The sequence below is a fragment of the Gymnoscopelus microlampas genome, assembly GCF_963454915.1.
Source record: "Gymnoscopelus microlampas genome assembly, chromosome: 11".
Classification (NCBI taxonomy): domain Eukaryota; kingdom Metazoa; phylum Chordata; class Actinopteri; order Myctophiformes; family Myctophidae; genus Gymnoscopelus; species Gymnoscopelus microlampas.
Genome location: NC_139948.1, coordinates 9,737,383 through 9,755,017, shown reverse-complemented (window position 1 = coordinate 9,755,017; position 17,635 = coordinate 9,737,383). Strand labels below are relative to the sequence as shown.

General features: G+C 42.5%; 2 protein-coding genes and 1 pseudogene across 5 annotated transcripts in view; 1 reads left to right on the top strand and 2 right to left on the bottom strand.

The window, feature by feature from the left end:
- Positions 1-17,635, bottom strand: part of LOC311055302 (protein SCO1 homolog, mitochondrial-like) — a 59,188-nt gene that overhangs the window by 33,808 nt on the left and 7,745 nt on the right. The window lies entirely within an intron of this gene.
- On the bottom strand, positions 14,415-14,813 carry LOC311054552 (transcription initiation factor TFIID subunit 12-like; the record flags this gene model as incomplete). The annotated part of the gene is made up of 1 exon (XM_084070562.1): positions 14,415-14,813. The coding sequence occupies one exon, from the start codon at positions 14,811-14,813 to the stop codon at positions 14,415-14,417; it is 399 nt and encodes a 132-aa protein (XP_083926688.1).
- On the top strand, positions 15,767-16,967 carry LOC311054550 (mevalonate kinase-like; annotated as a pseudogene). The gene has a single exon. The product of its transcript is annotated as a mevalonate kinase-like (transcript).

Here is a 17,635-nt window from a genome sequence, read left to right as displayed (position 1 = left end):
ATAGGTGTGGTTTGGGCGTTACATTGATAAAACCAATCACCGTGCCAGAATCCATTGCCTTTAAGAGAAGACTGCGCTAGCCGTCATCCCCGATCCAATATGTGCTCTAGCCTATCTCCCTGTCTGCACTGTTGCCTGGTCTGATTATTATAAGCCACATTGGGCTGGCTTTCCTTCATTTATTTTTATTTTATCCAAATACATTTTTATATTAATTTGTAGCCTATTGTGTTCACAATAACTTGTCATATTAGACAGATCCGGAATAGTAAAGCCATTTGAAATATTTATACTATTGGTACACACCGGCTGCTCCCAAATAATTAATTACATCATGTTGCAACAACGCTCCTACAGGCAGCCATGGACCTCCCGATGGTCGACCACAGGGCTGGGCGCTGGTACACAGACATACAGCAGCATATGGCTCTAATAAATTGGCCAGTTTTAGGAAAGGTCAATATGTACTCACCGTTGGCTGTTATTGTTCTATTTCCACCATTCCAATGGATTCCAGGGGTGTGTAAAGTAGCTCCATAGTTTCCTCTGAAGTGACGCAGTTAAAGTTAACTTACATCCATATTGTCCCCGTTATCTTTCATCATCCACCTTTGTTCAGTAATCCCGAACAGAGCTACACTTTACTTACTTTACTTATCCTCTTCGTCCCGGTTGTGGCATAAGGCCGCAATCATACACTGCCACTGAATCCTGTCTCGTGCTTTGGCCTGCGCTTCGTCCCAGGAAAGACCCATCTCCTTCAGCTCCGTCATCACTGTCCTTCGCCAGGTGATCTTTGGTCTACCCCTGTTTCTCTTCCCAACTGGGGTCCATCTCAACGCAACTTTGGGTAGCCTTCCATTGGGCATCCTCAATACATGACCGAGCCATCTTAACCTCCGTCTCCTTATCTCAAGGGACATATGCACGCTGCCTGTCTTCTTATAAAGTTCCTCATTTGAGATTCTATTTGGCCAAAAGATGTTGCAGATCCTACGTAAGCAGCTATTGTGGAAGACGTCAACCTTTCTCATATCCTGTTTTATTACTCTCCAGCACTCAGAGCCATATAGCAGGACAGACTTAACATTGCTGTTGTAGAGCCTGAGTTTGGTTTTAAGGCTATATTGTATAGACTTCCAGATGTTGCGAAGTTGGCTGAAAGCACCTCTTGCTTTGTTGAGACGCGCCTTGATGTCTTTTTGCGTTCCACTTTAACTGCTTATGAGGCTTCCGAGGTATGTAAAGTCTTCTACACATTCCAACGGCTCTCCATCGATGGTGATTGGAGGTGCTGTTGAGGCATTGATGCACATCACCTGGGTCTTTTTCTGGTTGATGTACAGACCAGTTCGCTTTGCATAATTGCTTAGCCGGTCAGACTTCTCCTGGAGGTGGTTACGAGTGGATGACATGACTGCCAGATCGTCTGCAAAGTCAAGGTCTTCCATAAAGGAGAACGTTGGCTGTTATTGTTCTATTTCCACCATTCCAATGGATTCCAGGGGTGTGTAAAGTAGCTCCATAGTTTCCTCTGAAGTGACGCAGTTAAAGTTAACTTACATCCATATTGTCCCCGTTATCTTTCATCATCCACCTTTGTTCAGTAATCCCGAACAGACCTACACTTTAAGTTTACATCAATCATAGCCTCTCAAATCCTACATTGCTGTGATGCGTATGTGCGTCGCCTACCTACCCAAAATAACAGGCATACAAGATATCAACGCGCTGCGTCATGTCGTGTCGACAGCTTACACATCTGTTATTTTGGGCAGCGTAAACAATGAGGCGCATCGAGCAGCGCATGAGGCCTGCGCGCGCCACGGATGTAATGTAAAAACATTACATTACGTGGTCAACAACACATGTAACTTGCTTGGAGCTTTTAATGCAGTGGTTCTCAACCTGTGGGTCGAGACCACAATGGAGCACCCAACGCCTGGCGAGCTTGTAGATCTGATATTTTCACAATGTTTATCTGTGGAACCGAGTCAAACAAAATTGGGGGGTCCCCAGTTCAAATATGGTTATTTTGGGGGGTCGATGGCCTGAAAAGATTGAGAACCTTTAATGCAGTACATGAACGTAGCGTTTACGTGGGGAATATAATAATAATATAATATATCGTCGGTGTCCAGGACGAACCAGCTAACTCCATTTTCATCTTTTTTTTTTTTTTTTCATAAAACGCTATTGAACACCCTTTAGGTCTGTGTAAAAAATCAAAACATTTGAACCAATGAAAAGTATTAAAAACCGCCTCTGACGAAAACTCCCAACTCCATTGGATCCTCAAACTGTCCGTCAAAAACAAACAACTCCCCCCTCTCCTCTACAGCGCTGCCTTTTAACAGCATGAGTACAGTACAGCGCTGCGCAGTGAACGAGGAGGAGCAACACGTAAACAAGCTCCCCGTAGTCTGTTAAAACCATGCAGTGTACCTGTTTATCAAACTTAGCACTGACGCTAATGTTATGAAAACAAGTAATTATATTTCTAAAATCTATGAAGTGTTTAATGAGGAGAGCAATGTGACAAGAAGAAAAACGTTCATAGCATTTCTGTCGCGCTCGTTCTACTACCTATTTGCAGAAGTTATTGTACTATTTAAAGTCCTGTTTATTATTGTAAGCCTATATAATAAGTGGCATGAAGCATCAGGGCATTAATTCACACGTTGTTGTGATGCATTGTGAGCTTGGAGATCCATTGTTAGCTTTTGAGAATTTGTACCCTTTTGAAACCTCTCCCTCAGCAGTGAGTGGAGCTATTGTCGTTTGGGGGTGCAATACGTTAGTCCGACAGACCGTTCCTCCGACAGCGCATGCCTCCGACGTTTACTATACTAACCCTATACCAAACCCGAACCCTAACCCTAACCGCACGCGCCCGTTGTTTGGACACCTAACTCCTCTTCAGCTTGATTTCTGCTCGTCTGAAACTACTAACTCCACTTAGATCCATGCGATTTGGGTACAGTGTTGATAATATAATGACACATGCAAGTATCTGACAATATATAAAGTCACTATACCAACTTTGATGAGGCAGTATTGCATTGTCTTAAAAATATAAGGTTTTCTTCATTTCCTGAAAAATGTATATTTTGTTTTTTCGTTTTCTGAACAATGAGCGTTTTGGAGTTAGCAGTTTCGCGCTGGACAGCAGAGATATATAACTAGAGTCTCGGGACCCCAGCCGCGCACGGGGCTCTAGGGCTGTGAGGGCGCGCTTATTTTGGGGTACCAAAGTGGTGGGATAGAAAATTGAAAAAAATGTTTATATTTCTTTTTTACGTGGGGGTTCCGTGGACCCCCTGGTGGTCCGCGGACCCCCTGGGAGTGTTGGGACCCCCGGGGACCCCCCTGGAACATGGCGGACCCCTTCGGCTGTTTTTTTTTTTCATGAAGGTGTTTGCTTGTTTCTGGCGCAAATGTGGCAACACTGATATTCAATATGGGGGACCCCCGGGTCCCCTGGGAGTGTCGGGACCCCCGCCAAACATCGCGGACCCTTTTGGACCCCCGTGAAACATCGCATGCAAGAGGTTGCACATGAACTCTGCAGCCGCACTGAGGCGCTCCAACACAAACACTCTGATGCTCCCCTAAATCCATTCCAGGGTTTGAAAATACCCACTTGACAAAGGGGTGACGTGCATCACCGTTCCAATGACCAATAAACTCCACTTCGGGATTTCGCAAAGACCCACAAAAGCGTGCAGTAGTCCACACACACACACACACACACACACACACACACACACACACACACACACACACACACACACACACACAGCGTGCTGAGAGCTAAAGGGAACTAACCTCGCGTCACCAGTCTTTCCACCTCGGAGGAAATAAAAGGTAACACAATGGTGTACATGAAATGTTGTCCGCTTCGGACGGTGGTCAGCGATGACGCTAAGGAACAACATGGCCGACCGCAATGTTGTGAGTTTGTGTTGGCCGCAATTAATTATGCTTCGAGGGGGCAGATGTGTGCTGAGCAGTGAGAAGTGGCCTACAGACTGCGTGAAGTAATTGTGCGCGTTGTGGCTTGTGTTGTTAGTGACATTGATATGTTGTTTTTGTGTTTATTCCGACATAGTGACACGGGGAAATTATGGGTTTTGGTTTGTGCAATGTATTATAGGATATATAATATAATATTCACCCGCAGCATGGGTTTAACGAGACACCAGCCAAAATGAAAATCACACTAGATGATCCGATCATCTTATAAAAAATGTAAGTGCTTAAGATTTTATCCCAAACCCAACGGGACCTGACCCGGCCCGTCGGCACCGGCTGGGCCGGGTGGACGTTTTTTTTAAATACTATTCTTACACAGCTGCTAAGCAGCTAATAATCACCATAGCGCAAAAGTAGGTAAAATCAATCAATCAGCCAGCTGTTTTCTGTCACTGCGCTCTTTAAAGTTTAAACCAACATGACATATAGAATGGATCTTCAGACAAATTGGATTATTTCTTCAAATGACAAGAGCAGGCAGCGGGCAGTACGAGGTAACATTGGATGTGATTTCTCCATGCAACTCTTTCCCATCAAACAAAGTAATCCAAACTTATCTTACTTAACCATATTTTGTACTGCTTATTTTGCTTGTTAAAAGCATGATTTTATTAAGACATGACAGCAATATGGAAAAAACGAAAATATCTCAATTTAAAATATATTTCATAGAATAACCGAATATATTTTTTTAAATGGTTAGGGCCAGTGTATATATTTATATAGCCTATTTGCTCCATGCAGTTTTTTAAATAAAATGTAGACTGTTGGAATAGGGTAGAATGACTCCTGTTAACGAATTACCAAGATTTAACGAGAAAAAAGCCTTCTTTAGAAAATTGACTGACGGGCTGGTCTGGCCCTAATTTGTCAATTATTAGTCGAGCCAGGCTGAAATATTTAGGGGCTATGAAAGCTAGTTTGAAGTGCTCATGTGGCCTTATAGTCGCTTCTTTTTGTTTTCATAGACCTGTGGTTGCTTATTTCTAGCCAAGGCTGGCAACACGGCTCATGGTCGCACAAAGCCATTGCAGTGTCTGCGTGCACTTGGCGGGTGCTTTTAGAATCCACTATCCCCCCCCCCCAAAGCCGTACCCATGTGTGTCTGCAGAATGGCAACTTGGGGGATATAGCAACAGCACGCCCACGGCCACACCTCCACGCACAAATAACGGAGTCGGCATAATGGGGGACGGGTAGAGCAGGTGCTAGAATAACATATTGGGGCAGCGCAGCTCCATTATCCGTATTTAACAGGTTTAGGGTAGGGTTGCGGCTGGCGGAGGTGCCTCAGAATAGGGCGGAATGTGTTTGGTACATATTTAATTCAAATTATTCTATTACTTAATGCTATAATTTAAAAAAGCATGTTGTTGTGATTTATTGAGATGTTGTTGGTGTCATTATCTTTTCAGGGGTGGAATTAATGAGATTAACCCATCAGTCGAGGGAGTCATCAACAACAGCTTATCAAAGTAAGTTAAGTTATCAGTGCTGATGAAAGCAAGAGATCAAGAGAAGCTGTGAACTTGAGTCCATTAAGATCTGCTGGGAAATGTACAGGACAGCACTGTTATAATGTGTTTGGTACATAATTAATACAATTTATTCTATAACCATACCATAGTTTTGAAACGCATCTAGTTGTGATAATTGCAGTTGGTGTTATTTTCATTTCAGGACCAGAAATTATTAAAGCATCCCAGGTGATGGCAATGTATTAGAAAGAGCAAATTAGTTTGTAGTAAATTGTGAAAAAATAAATAATATTTTTTTTTTCTTTGTAGCTTCTGAAGTTAAGATTGTGCTTATTGGGAAAAGTGATGACAAAAAGACAGCACTTTATAACTTCATCACACCAGGGAAACGTTCTTATCTCCAACACTTCCAAAAAAAGCAGCCTGAAGATCGGGAGTGGCAGGGAATGTCTGTCAGAGTAGTGAAAACCGCAGACCTCTTCAGTCAATCTGTTCCATCAGTGAGACGGGAAATAGAGAAGTGTGCATCTCTTTGTTCTCCTGGACCAAATGTGATCCTGCTGTTATTGAAGCATTCTGAATTCACTGAGGAAGACAGACACACACTGAAGTTCATTATGAGTTTGTTTCATCAAGAAGCCTTTAACCACTCAATGGTCATCACAACACATGAGGAACGTAAAACAAGCGAATCTGTAGAACAGACCATTGTAGATTGTGGAGGAAGACTTTACAGAATGTCTGAAGATGACCGTCCATCACTGATGAAGAAGATTGAGAACATTGTGAGTGAAAACAAAGGAAGATACCTCACCTTTGATGAAGGAAGAGAAGCCATGACACCAAAGTCCAACCCTCCTCTGAACCTGGTGCTGTGTGGCAGAAGAGGTGCCGGGAAGACTTCTGCAGCCAACGCCATTCTGGGTCAGACCCAGTACAAACCAGGGTCTACTTCCTCTACAGAGTGTGTGAAGAGACATGGTGAAGTGCATGGGCGCTGGGTGACCCTGGTGGACATGCCTGCCTTGTGCGAAACATCTAAGGAGGCGATGATACACAATTCATTCAGTTCTCTCTCTCTCTGTGATCCTGAGGGCGTCCATGCCTTCCTACTGGTCGTTCCTGTGGGTTCCCTCACTGATGAAGATAAGGGAGAGTTACAGAGCATCCAAGATGTATTCGGCTCTGAGGTCAAAGACTACAGCATGGTTCTGTGGACTGTAGAGTCTGATCCAACCACTCCAGCAGAAGAAGATACAAACATCCAGGAACTGCGCAAGAGAGGTGGATTCCAGCATGTTGTCTTCAACATTAAGGGCAGAAAACAAGTTCCTGAGGTGTTGGCTGCTGTAGAAGAGATTACATGTCTGGAGGGGAAATCACCCTGCTTCACAAGAGAAATGTATACCAAGGCCCAGATGGAAAAGGTCATACAACAAGACAAACAAATCATGAAGTTACAGACTGGGCTTCATAATTCCAGCACTGGTGAGTATTTAATTTGTTGGCTTTTGTGTGTCATATTTCACCTCTGAGAATCTGTTGAAAACTCCTAAATGTGGTTCTTTAAAAAGTATCCCTTTAGAAGCGAGAAAGAACATTTAACAACGCTTATTTCTATCTGTGTGCACACTGCATTATGTTTTGTAATAGACTCACCCCTGCACTTCAGAACCTCTAGGATAGCCTATGAGAAAAGTGAACATCATTCATTCTTAGTTACGTAAGCAATGTTGGGCATCTACCTACTACAGTATATCACCAGCCTTCTGTAAATGTTTTCCAGCAACTACTGCTCTAGATCTACTAGTCAAATAATCTTAAAAGGTACCCATCAAGCTTGGTTAAAACTAAACAACAACAAAAACGGTACTCACAGAGCTTGGCAAGCTCTTTCCATGCATGTTAGACATGGAATGAGCTACAAAATATAATTACTTCAGAATCATCCTTGAATATTCTTAAAGTTGCTTTACAAACCACCAACAAGGTCATTGCTCCATATAACCTTGACTTGATGTGGACTGTTTTGGATACCAATGATACCACCCTGGCAAAATAAAGGACAAAGAAAAATACATAATAATGTAAAATTGTACGCTAATACTATTTCAATGTCTCTTGAAAATCCAGGTGATGATGACAATCAGAGCAGAGTTTGCTTCAGAATGGTGCTGATTGGGAAGACTGGCAGTGGAAAAAGTGCCTCAGGAAACACTATTCTGGATCGAAAAGGATTTATTTCCGAAGTCAGCCCATTGTCAGTCACCAGGTTTTGCCAACAAGCAGATGGTGATGTAGACAGCCGTCCTGTTGTTGTCGTTGATACACCTGGTTTGTTTGATACAAGTCTGTCCCAAGAAGATGTTTATCAGGAGCTGACAAAATGCATCAGTCTGCTTGCCCCAGGGCCTCATGTGTTCCTGTTGGTGTTACACATTGGCCGACACACAAAAGAGGAGATGGAGACGTTGAAGCTAATACAGGAAACCTTTGGAAATAATTCCAAGAAATTCACCATCATTCTTTTCACAGGAGGAGACACACTGGAGAGGGAAGAACAGTCCATTGAAACATACATCCAGCGTTGTGATGATTCATTTAAGAAGCTGATCACAGACTGTGGAGGAAGATACCTTGTCTTCAATAACTGTGATAAGCACAACCACAAACAAGTCAGTGATCTGATGAAGAAGGTTGATGAGATGGTGAAGGAGAATGGTGGGGGGTGTTACACCACAGAGATGTTCAAGGAGGCTGAAGCAGCCATTCAAAAACAAATGGAGAAGATTTTAAAAGAGAAGGAAGAGGAGATGAAGAGAGAGATGGAGGCCCTGAGAATAAAACATGAAGAAGAAATGCAAGGAATGAGAAAAAAGATGGAAGAGCAGAAAGATGAAATTGAAAAGGAGAGACAGGAAAGAGAGAAACAACTGAAAGAAAAGGAGGATTATATTAAGAAAGAATGTGAGGATAGAGAAAAAGAACGGAAAGAAAGAGAAGAGGAGGACAGAAATCGGAAGAAGGAGGAGGAAAAGAAACGCACAGAATGGAAAGAAGAACTTGAAGCCTTGGAGAAAGACAAAAAAATAAGATCAGAAGAAACGGATAGAATGATGGAAAATAAGAGAGAAGAAATGAGGAAACAACAAGAAGCTTGGAAAATGGAAAGAAAAGGATGGTGGGATAAAAGACAACAGGAGGATGAAGAGAGAAGTGAAGCAGAACAGAAGAAAATAAAAAGGCTTCAGGAAGAATTTGACGAGGAAAGAAAAAAACATGAAGAGAAAAGAAGAGAAGAAGATCAAAAGAGACAACAAGAAGAAAAGGAACAACAGAAAAGTCTGCATGAGGAAAGAGAGAATGAAAAAGAAAAAAGAGAAAAGGAGGGCAGAAAAAGGAAGGAAGAGGAGGAGATTAAACGAAAGCAATGGGAAAAAACTCTTGAGGCCTTGGAGAGAGAAAAAAAAATAGGATCAGAAGAAAAGGACAGAATGTTAGAAAATCAGAGAGAAGAAATGTGGAAACAAAAAGACGCTTGGGAGAAGGAAAGACAAGAATGGTGGGATAAAAGAGACCATGCAGATAAAGAGAGAAGAGGAGAAGAGGATAAGAAAATAAAAAGACTTCAGGAAGAATTTGATGAGGAAAGAGAAAAACTTGAAAAGAAAAGAAAAGAAGAAGATCAAAGAAAAGACGAAGATCAAAGGAGACGAGAAGAAGAAGAAAAGGAACGACAGAGAATTCTGCAAATGGAGAGAAAGAAAGAACAGGAAAAAAGAGAAGGGGAGGACAGAAAAAGGAAGGAAGAGGAGGAAATTAAACAGAAGAAGTGGAAAGAACAACTTGATGCCTTGGAGAGAGACAAAAAAAAATCAGAAGAAAAAGAAAAAATGTTGGAAAATGAGAGAGAAGAAAATTTGAGAAAACAACAAAAGGCTTGGGAGAACGAAAGAAGAGGATGGTGGAATAAAAGACACCAGGATGATGAAGAGAGAAGAGAAGAAGAACATGAGAAAATAAAAAGGCTTCAGAAAGAATTTGATCAGGAAAGAGAAACACATGAAAATAAAAGAAGAGAAGATCAAAACAGACGACAAGAAGAAGAAAAGGAACAACAGAGAACTCTGAAAGAATATGAAGAGGAATTGGAGATGATTGGTAAGAAATTCACAGACGAGGCCAGAAAACAAGCAGTGCAATTTAATGACTACTTAGAAAAACTTAAGGAGGAGTTAAAAGAAAAATACGGGAAGGAGTTCGAAGAAAAATACAAAAAGGAGAATGAAAGGCTGAAAACAAGACTAGCAGAACTGGAACAGGGCAAGGAAACCCTAGAATCAAGAAATGAAAAGAAGGAAATAAAAAATGAACTAGAAAATATGGAAAAAAAGGGAGGATGCATCATCTTCTGAGAGCATGATGTAAGCATTAACAAAAACATTCTTATCATTGATTTGAATATAATAAATTAATAATCAGTCAATCACATTACAGTATTGTACATTACCTAACCCCACTGTACTGACTGTTGTTTTAATGTCTGCAATTAATTTGAATAGTTTGCGATAAGTTGAGGGTCACATTGTCTTTGTTTATTACTGTAGAACCACACAGCTACAGTATGAAATTAAGTTGCATTTGTCCCTCTACAGACAGAGGTTTTCTGTTCCAATCTGACAGACACAGAGCGAGGTAAGCGGAGATTATTGTTTCATTTTAGTGTCTGCACACTGCTGTCTTGTGTACCAGGGCTTGTGGGACTGCGCTGCTCATTTGTGTGATCTGGTTATTGGTTGTTCTCTATTCTTTGGTGCAGAGAAAGAGAGAGAAAGAGAAAGATTGAGAGAGGGAGTTGATCTTCATTTATTAAACTGTTAGTGTCCACACTGGTTAATCCACATCCAAAATCTCTCGTGTTTTTTTGCTTTGGAAAAAGCAATACCCGGCCCTCTACATCTTTGAGGGTATCTGCTGTCGACTTGAACATTACTGCACACCGCTTCGACATTTTGCTCCTGTGCTGAAAGTTTGACAAGCTTCTGCACCTAGTTATGGTGGCTAATAATTCACCTAATAAGTCCCTCCCTAGAACGGCCACTGCCCAATCCTACATTACTTCCAGGTGAATTACAGGGAAGAGCATGTTGAGGGGCCTCTATTCACCTGTTTCCTAGGCTGTGTGTTTTCCACTTCCTGTCGATTTCATTGGATATCATTGGTCATCTGACCAGTTTCATTGGATTTCATTGGATCAAATCGTCAGGAAGTGGAAAACACACATCCTAGGAAACAGGTGAATACAGCACATATCCAAACGCACTTTCGTTTCTACCCATAGGGCCCGCCACGTAAATTAAATTAAACTTCCTCTGGTACTGATAGCTGAACTTACACAGCCATGGCTGGCTAGGCTAGGAAACCCAGCCTTGGGCTCTGCCTAGGTGGTTCAAATGCACATTTGATGCCTGCTACTGTATCAAAAGCTCTGAAAGTTATTGTGTAAGTGTGGATTGCTCCTTTGATAAATATAAATATATTTTTTAAAACAGACACACTTAAACACCTTCAACCTGGCATCCCTATTTTGGGATTGTTTATTTAAAAATAAATAAAAAGGTGAAATAAGGTTTCTGCCCGACATCGATGCTATGCTAAATTATTATTTAGTAAAGCTTTGTATTGATCCTATCTGGCAAGTTAACCAGGGTAACAAGTGTATTGACAGTTGACACTCTCCATGTCTGCCTGTTTGTGTGGCTGCTTTCTTTGCAGGTGCTGGAGGTGGGTGTGGCAGAACATCATCAGCAGAGTGACAACACTTGGGCACATCAGCATCACTGAAAACACACAGGGCCCTGTGTGTAGTAAAGCTTTGTATAGATTCTATAAAACTATCTGGTTAATTAGTAAAGCTTTGTATTCATTCTATAAAACTATCTGGTTATTTAGTAAAGCTTTGTATTGATTGATTTAATTCTGTATTAGTAAAACATGTTAACAGCACGGAAGTACAGTAAAACACTTGGGCTAAAAGGATAACACAAAAATGTCGTGGGGACTTTCCACATTTCCATTGTGGTCCTATGTATTCAGTTCATCAACAGAGCGTAGAATATTAACACAAACCAGTCATCAACAAATACAAATAGCTATATTTACAGAGAAAAAGGAGAAGGTAAAAATGGCAGCAGTGTACTGTATGTCCCCTCATCTCAAGGGGATTTCACATCTATCTCCACTGTTTTCTGACAGATACTTTTTCAGGGCAGTTTTGAAGAACCCAGTGATTCATTGTTTAATTGTGTAAAACTGTTTAATTAATTAGTACAATTTTGTATTCATTCTACAAAACTATCTGTTTCATTAGTAAAGTTTTGTATTGATTATGTAAAATTATTTGGTTAACTATTGATTATGTAATACTACCCCCCTACCTTAAAGAACTTCTCAAACCAAAACCGGCCACGCGCAGCCTCCGCTCTTCCAACACCAACCTTCTCCTTATCCCCGACACCAACCTCCGCACCATGGGCGACCGTGCCTTCTGTCACACAGCTCCTAGTTTGTGGAACGCTCTCCCTGATCACCTGAAAGCACCACAAAGCAAAGCAAAGCAAAGTTTGTTGTTTACCCAGGGTGTCGGACTAAGCACGAAGCTTGTTTCCAGCCGGACCCTGCATGGAAGCCTTGCTCAAGGGCTGTTCAGCGGTGATTCATGATTGATGTGATGAATTGGGGAATCGAACTAGGGACCTTCCGGTATCAAGGCCGCCCCTCTAACCACTAGGCCACCGCTGCCACTAACACACAATCCACAATCCACGGATGTTTTTAAAAACGGACTAAAAACCTACATTTTTAACAAAGCTTTTAACTAAATTCTCTGTTTTTTGTTTTCCTTTTGTCTTCCCTGTTTTGCCTAGTTTTATTTTGACCCATTTTAGTTTCGCCAAGCTGGGTCCCCTGTAACTGATTTGTTGCCTATATGTTGTTTTTATGCCACGCTTTTAACCTGTAGCACTTTGAGATTCGCAAGAATGTAAAGTGCGTTATAAATAAAATGCATTATTATTATTATTATTATTACTACCTGGTTAATTATTGATTATTATGTAATACTATTGTACCTGGTTAATTAGTAAAGCTTTGTATTAATTAGTAAAACTATTTGGGTATAACATGTTTTCCTGCTTCACACCAGTAAATGGATACATAAGTATGTAATGCAAACTGCTTCTCTTCCTTTAGGCTCATCAAATTCTTACGCAACTCTGGAACTTGTAATGAATACATTTTTTATTTTGCAATATCTCTTTTAGCCAAGCAGGGATTCCCTCTTGAAGAGCGGTAGAAATGTTTCCCATGCAGGAGACCTGGGTTCAAATCCGAGGCAAGACATGAAACTTAAATTGCAGTGTAAATCTGAGCTGTCAAAACAAAGAAATGTCTCTAAATATACCAAAAACATTTGTGAGGAAATGTGGAAGAAAATATATTTACAGGGTTGAAATGTTTTTTAGTATTTGATACTTACTATATCTCTGGGAGATGGGACAAGCCGGCATCCTTCGTCCAGGGTGAAAATTCCCCTGCGAAAATTCCCCTGGCTCTCTGTAGTGGTTAGATTAATGTTAATAAAACATCTACTGATGCACCAACTTGGACACATCATCAGTGTTGTTTCCTGGAGTCACTGGGTGTTTAGGGTCTTGCAACAGACACCCTCCTCCAGACGAGCCGACGAGGCTGACCAGACCCCGGCCCGTGTTCAAGTGGCATGCTACTGCCCCCAATGTCTCTTGGGGGCTTAGGGTGGCTGGTGAGATGTTAGCAGCAGGTTTTGGCGACACTAGGAGGCTCTAGGCTGGCCTGGCTCCTCCTTCGTCTGACCAGAAGTTAGCATTCTTCTGTGCGTTGTTGCATCGTCATTGCTGCTGGGCACATACATCCCATTCTGCCTTGATGGATTTTTAAACCCTCCTTCCAGGTTTTACCGCAGTTACATTAATGTTGTGGTTACAATGTGAAGGACCATCTAATTTCGGGTAGATTCAACTATTGAGACGCTTTCTCTGTGTAATGTTTGATTGTACTTTATTAATTCAAGTACATTTGAGAAAATACGGAGAAACTACTGTACAGTATGTTCATTAATATTTATCACCCTTGATTCATGCTCACAACATCAGGCTATGTGCATTCCTCTCATCTTTCTTTTTTCATTCCATTAATTCTGTTCTGGTTATTTATCAAATCTGAGTTCCAGTCAATTTGTGTCTCATTAAGAAATTACATGGTTTCACAATTATCACAATAATTACACGTACATTTATTTTAGCCAAATAATGCCGTTGCCAATACATCATTTTTTTAAAATAATTGTCATGGAAAGGTTTGGGAACCCTGGTGTTCAGTACAGCACTGGTTCTCGATGTCTGTAACATCAATGCAGGGTTGCATTGCTCATGGGACGGCCTTGTACGCCGTGCAGGAACCTAATTGACCAGGAGCACGCGCAGGCACACGCATGGATTTAAATTCACACCTCAACAAAGTTTACAAAGGCTCCCGACTCACACCAGGTGTATCAACAAAGGAATGAGCCAAGATGCATATCAATTGTCCATTGTGTGACCTGTAGTGTAGGTATTAAGCGACGTACGCGTCACATCATTAAAATAGAGTGCAACCACGTTCTAATTCAGCATTGCAACACTGCATCAATGGAACCAAATTGTGATTACAGTTTTGAGGATTGTACAGTGAATTTGGAAACTGATTTGGAAACTAAGTCAAAAAAGAAAACTAAATCAAATGGGGGGTCTGTGGCCTAATGCATATAAAACTGAGGGTCCTAGAAATTAAAACAAGGTTGAGAATCACTTCACTACACTCTTGTTACTTTTTGCTAGTCTTAAGGATCAGTGCCATCCTCTGTCTGTGAGCCTCTGTGGTGCAAGCCTTCTTAAACGGCCGTATCTGGTCTGAGCCGTAGCCAGGGATGCACATGTTCCACTGGCGCTCCAGATGCACCTGGACGTCCTTCACCTCCAAGGCGTTGGACTTGCGGTGGCGTGCCAGCTGACATGCAGCCGTCACCACGCGCTCTATGAAGTCATCTGCAGTCTGTAGCAGCATCTCCTCCACGTCCTCATCCAGCTGCTCCTTTGGGTCCATCTCTCTCACCAGGTCCTGTAGCTTCTTCTTACTGATCAACTGAGATCCCTCTGGGCTGATTCTACCGCCCAGGAGGGCCTTCACTGGGGTTGAGATGCTGTTAGACATCCCAGTGGCCATGGGTGGAATGGAGGAGGTCTGTGGTTTTGCAACCTCTGTAGGTTGAGTTCCAAGTCACTGGTCTTGGCTGACCAATCGCGATATGCCTCCTTAAGAGACCAGCGTGTCTAAATGGACATAAATATTAAACTATTGATCTTAGTTTTCAGTGTCGTGGCAACGACGATATTGATGTGTTGCTCTCTGTTTTGCTGTTATATACTAGAGCTCAGAGTCCACATGGTGATGTCATCATTATTCCTTTTAAATCACAAGTTAATTCTAGTAATAACCGCTCACAGTACAAGCATTCATTTTGGCCTAACCTCAGAACAACGGCAGCGACAGAAATCTTTCTTCAGGCTCATACAGTCTGGCCAAGTTCTAGTGAAAGCCCCAAGAAGAACTAATGCCTGTCAGTCTATGATGTCAGTCATCGATGAGGTCAGTGCTATGACGTTAGCCATCTCCATATTTGGACTATTCGGGTGAAGACAGACAGACAGACAGACAGACAGACAGACCGACAACTTCACACAGACATAGTTAAAGAATTACAAGTACCTGTCATTTCCGGGCAGCACCTGTGCAGTTATCGGTGTGCTTGGAGGGCAGTCTATAAGACGTCAGTCATCTATGATGACAGTACTGTGACATCAGCGTCTCCATATTTAAGCACATAGCGAGTCTACAGATGCACAGACGTGATTCCAGAGACAGGCAGACAGACAGGCAGACAGACAGGCAAGACGGGCAGACGGGCAGACAAGCAGACGGACAGACGCTGTCATCGTCACGGCTGTGTTCACAGTCAACTGCCATCATCACAAACCTGAATTCCTTCTGTTTCTATTCTGTATATCACCATCTTTTGTTCGCACCATCACAATCCTCGGCATCACTCCCTCATTCCCTTTTCCTACTTCCATCACTTCCCTTTTAACTTTTCCCTAAAAACTATAAGACTGTTAGAAATGAAGGTCAAAGAATGCATGGTGTCTGCTCCAGGAAAAGCCATCCTTCACGGAGAACATGCAGTTGTTCATGGAAAGGTGGCTCTGGCAGTGAGTTTGAACCTGAGAACATATTTATGGTTGAAGTCGAGCTCTACGGGTAAGGTTACTATAAATCTTCCAAACATCGACACGTTCGTCTGGTGGGATCTGTCTGACCTGAAGCAGCTTCTTCCTGACTCTAATGCTAAAAAGGAGGTCAAACTGAATGATGAGGGACTTCTCAGGAGACTCCGTGAACTTATCGGTGTCACCAATGGGAACTTTGACACTTGCAGCATGGCCACTTTATCATTCCTCTACATTTACCTCTGCCTGTTTGGATCAGGAGATTTGCCCAGTTTAACAGTGACCGTGTGGTCCGAGTTGCCGACCGGAGCAGGTCTTGGATCAAGCGCTGCCCTCTCAGTGTGCCTCTCTGCTGCTCTGCTCTGTGCCAGCGGAGCCATTCCCACTGCTCTCAAAGACTGGGACAACACCGGCAGCTGGAGTCAGCAACATATGGAGATAATCAACAGCTGGGCATTTCAAGGGGAGACGATCATCCATGGTGACGCATCAGGGGTGGACAACGCCGTGGGGACATGGGGCGGCATGCTGAGGTTCTCGTCTGGGATGATGACACCGCTGAGCAGGGCGCCATCGTTGAGAATCCTCCTCACGAACACCAAAGTGCAACGTAGCACCACGAACACCAAAGTGCAACGTAGCACCAAGGCGCTTGTTGCCGGGGTGAAGGACAAAATCAACAAGTTTCCTTCTATCGTGTACCCTGTGCTTGAGTCAGTGGATGCGATTTCCTGCACTTGTGAGAAGACCCTGTCAGAGATGAGCAGTGAAACCGTCACAGGAGAGCACTACGATGTTCTAGAGGAGCTTATTGACATGAACCAGAACCAGCTGAATGTAATGGGTGTTGGACACCCTGCGCCGCCTCACTCTGAACAGAGGACTTCACAGCAAGCTGACAGGTGCTGGAGGAGGGGGGTGTGGCATAACCCTGCTAAGACCTGAGACGGATCACTCAGTTATCCAGAACACTGTACATGACCTGCAAGGCTCTGGGTTTGACTGCTGGGAAACCAGTATCGGTGGCCCCGGTGTGCAGCAGCATTCTCCTCTTTCTGTGAAGGAGGGCATTTTAGAAGGTTTAACCACATGAACCCTATTCTGGGCATGTCATAATAGGTGAACATTCACCAGAAGACAATCTACATCCACCAGAAGACAATCTACAAGCTCACAATGCCACGACACATTGTGAGCTTTTAGATTGGCTATTTTCCTCCACATACCAAAAGCATATCACTTACACACACCCCTTCCCATAATGCTTTGTCTGCAAGGTGATGCTGCAGTATTTTAATGATGTACTGTAGTTAAACATACATGATTATTGAAACTAATAATGGATCTGAATTTCCTAATTACAATCCGCTGTCCTTCAGTAGGCCCACTTTATACAGTATGCATATTTTGGAATGAAAATGATGTTATTCGTTTTATGTGCAAGGGTGATTGCATGTTGAAAGTCTCCAACAGTGTTTAGAGCTCTTTGTCCAGTAGATGGCAGCAAAGTTGCTTTTCTTTAGCAGAGGCTAGAATGACGGAGGTCCTAATGCAGTAATAGAAGTGCGATCGATTTGAGGGGGATGACAGTATTGTAGGTGTGTAAGAGGTAATAGAGAAGTGTTCATTTAAAATGTTTGTGGCCCGTTTGTTTTGTGCTAAAAAAATAAACACACTTTGTGCAAGAGCCTTAACAATGGAGAAGATGACCACACTGCTTGAGTGATGTGCCAATGTTTAACTGCCTCATTTTATTGCTAT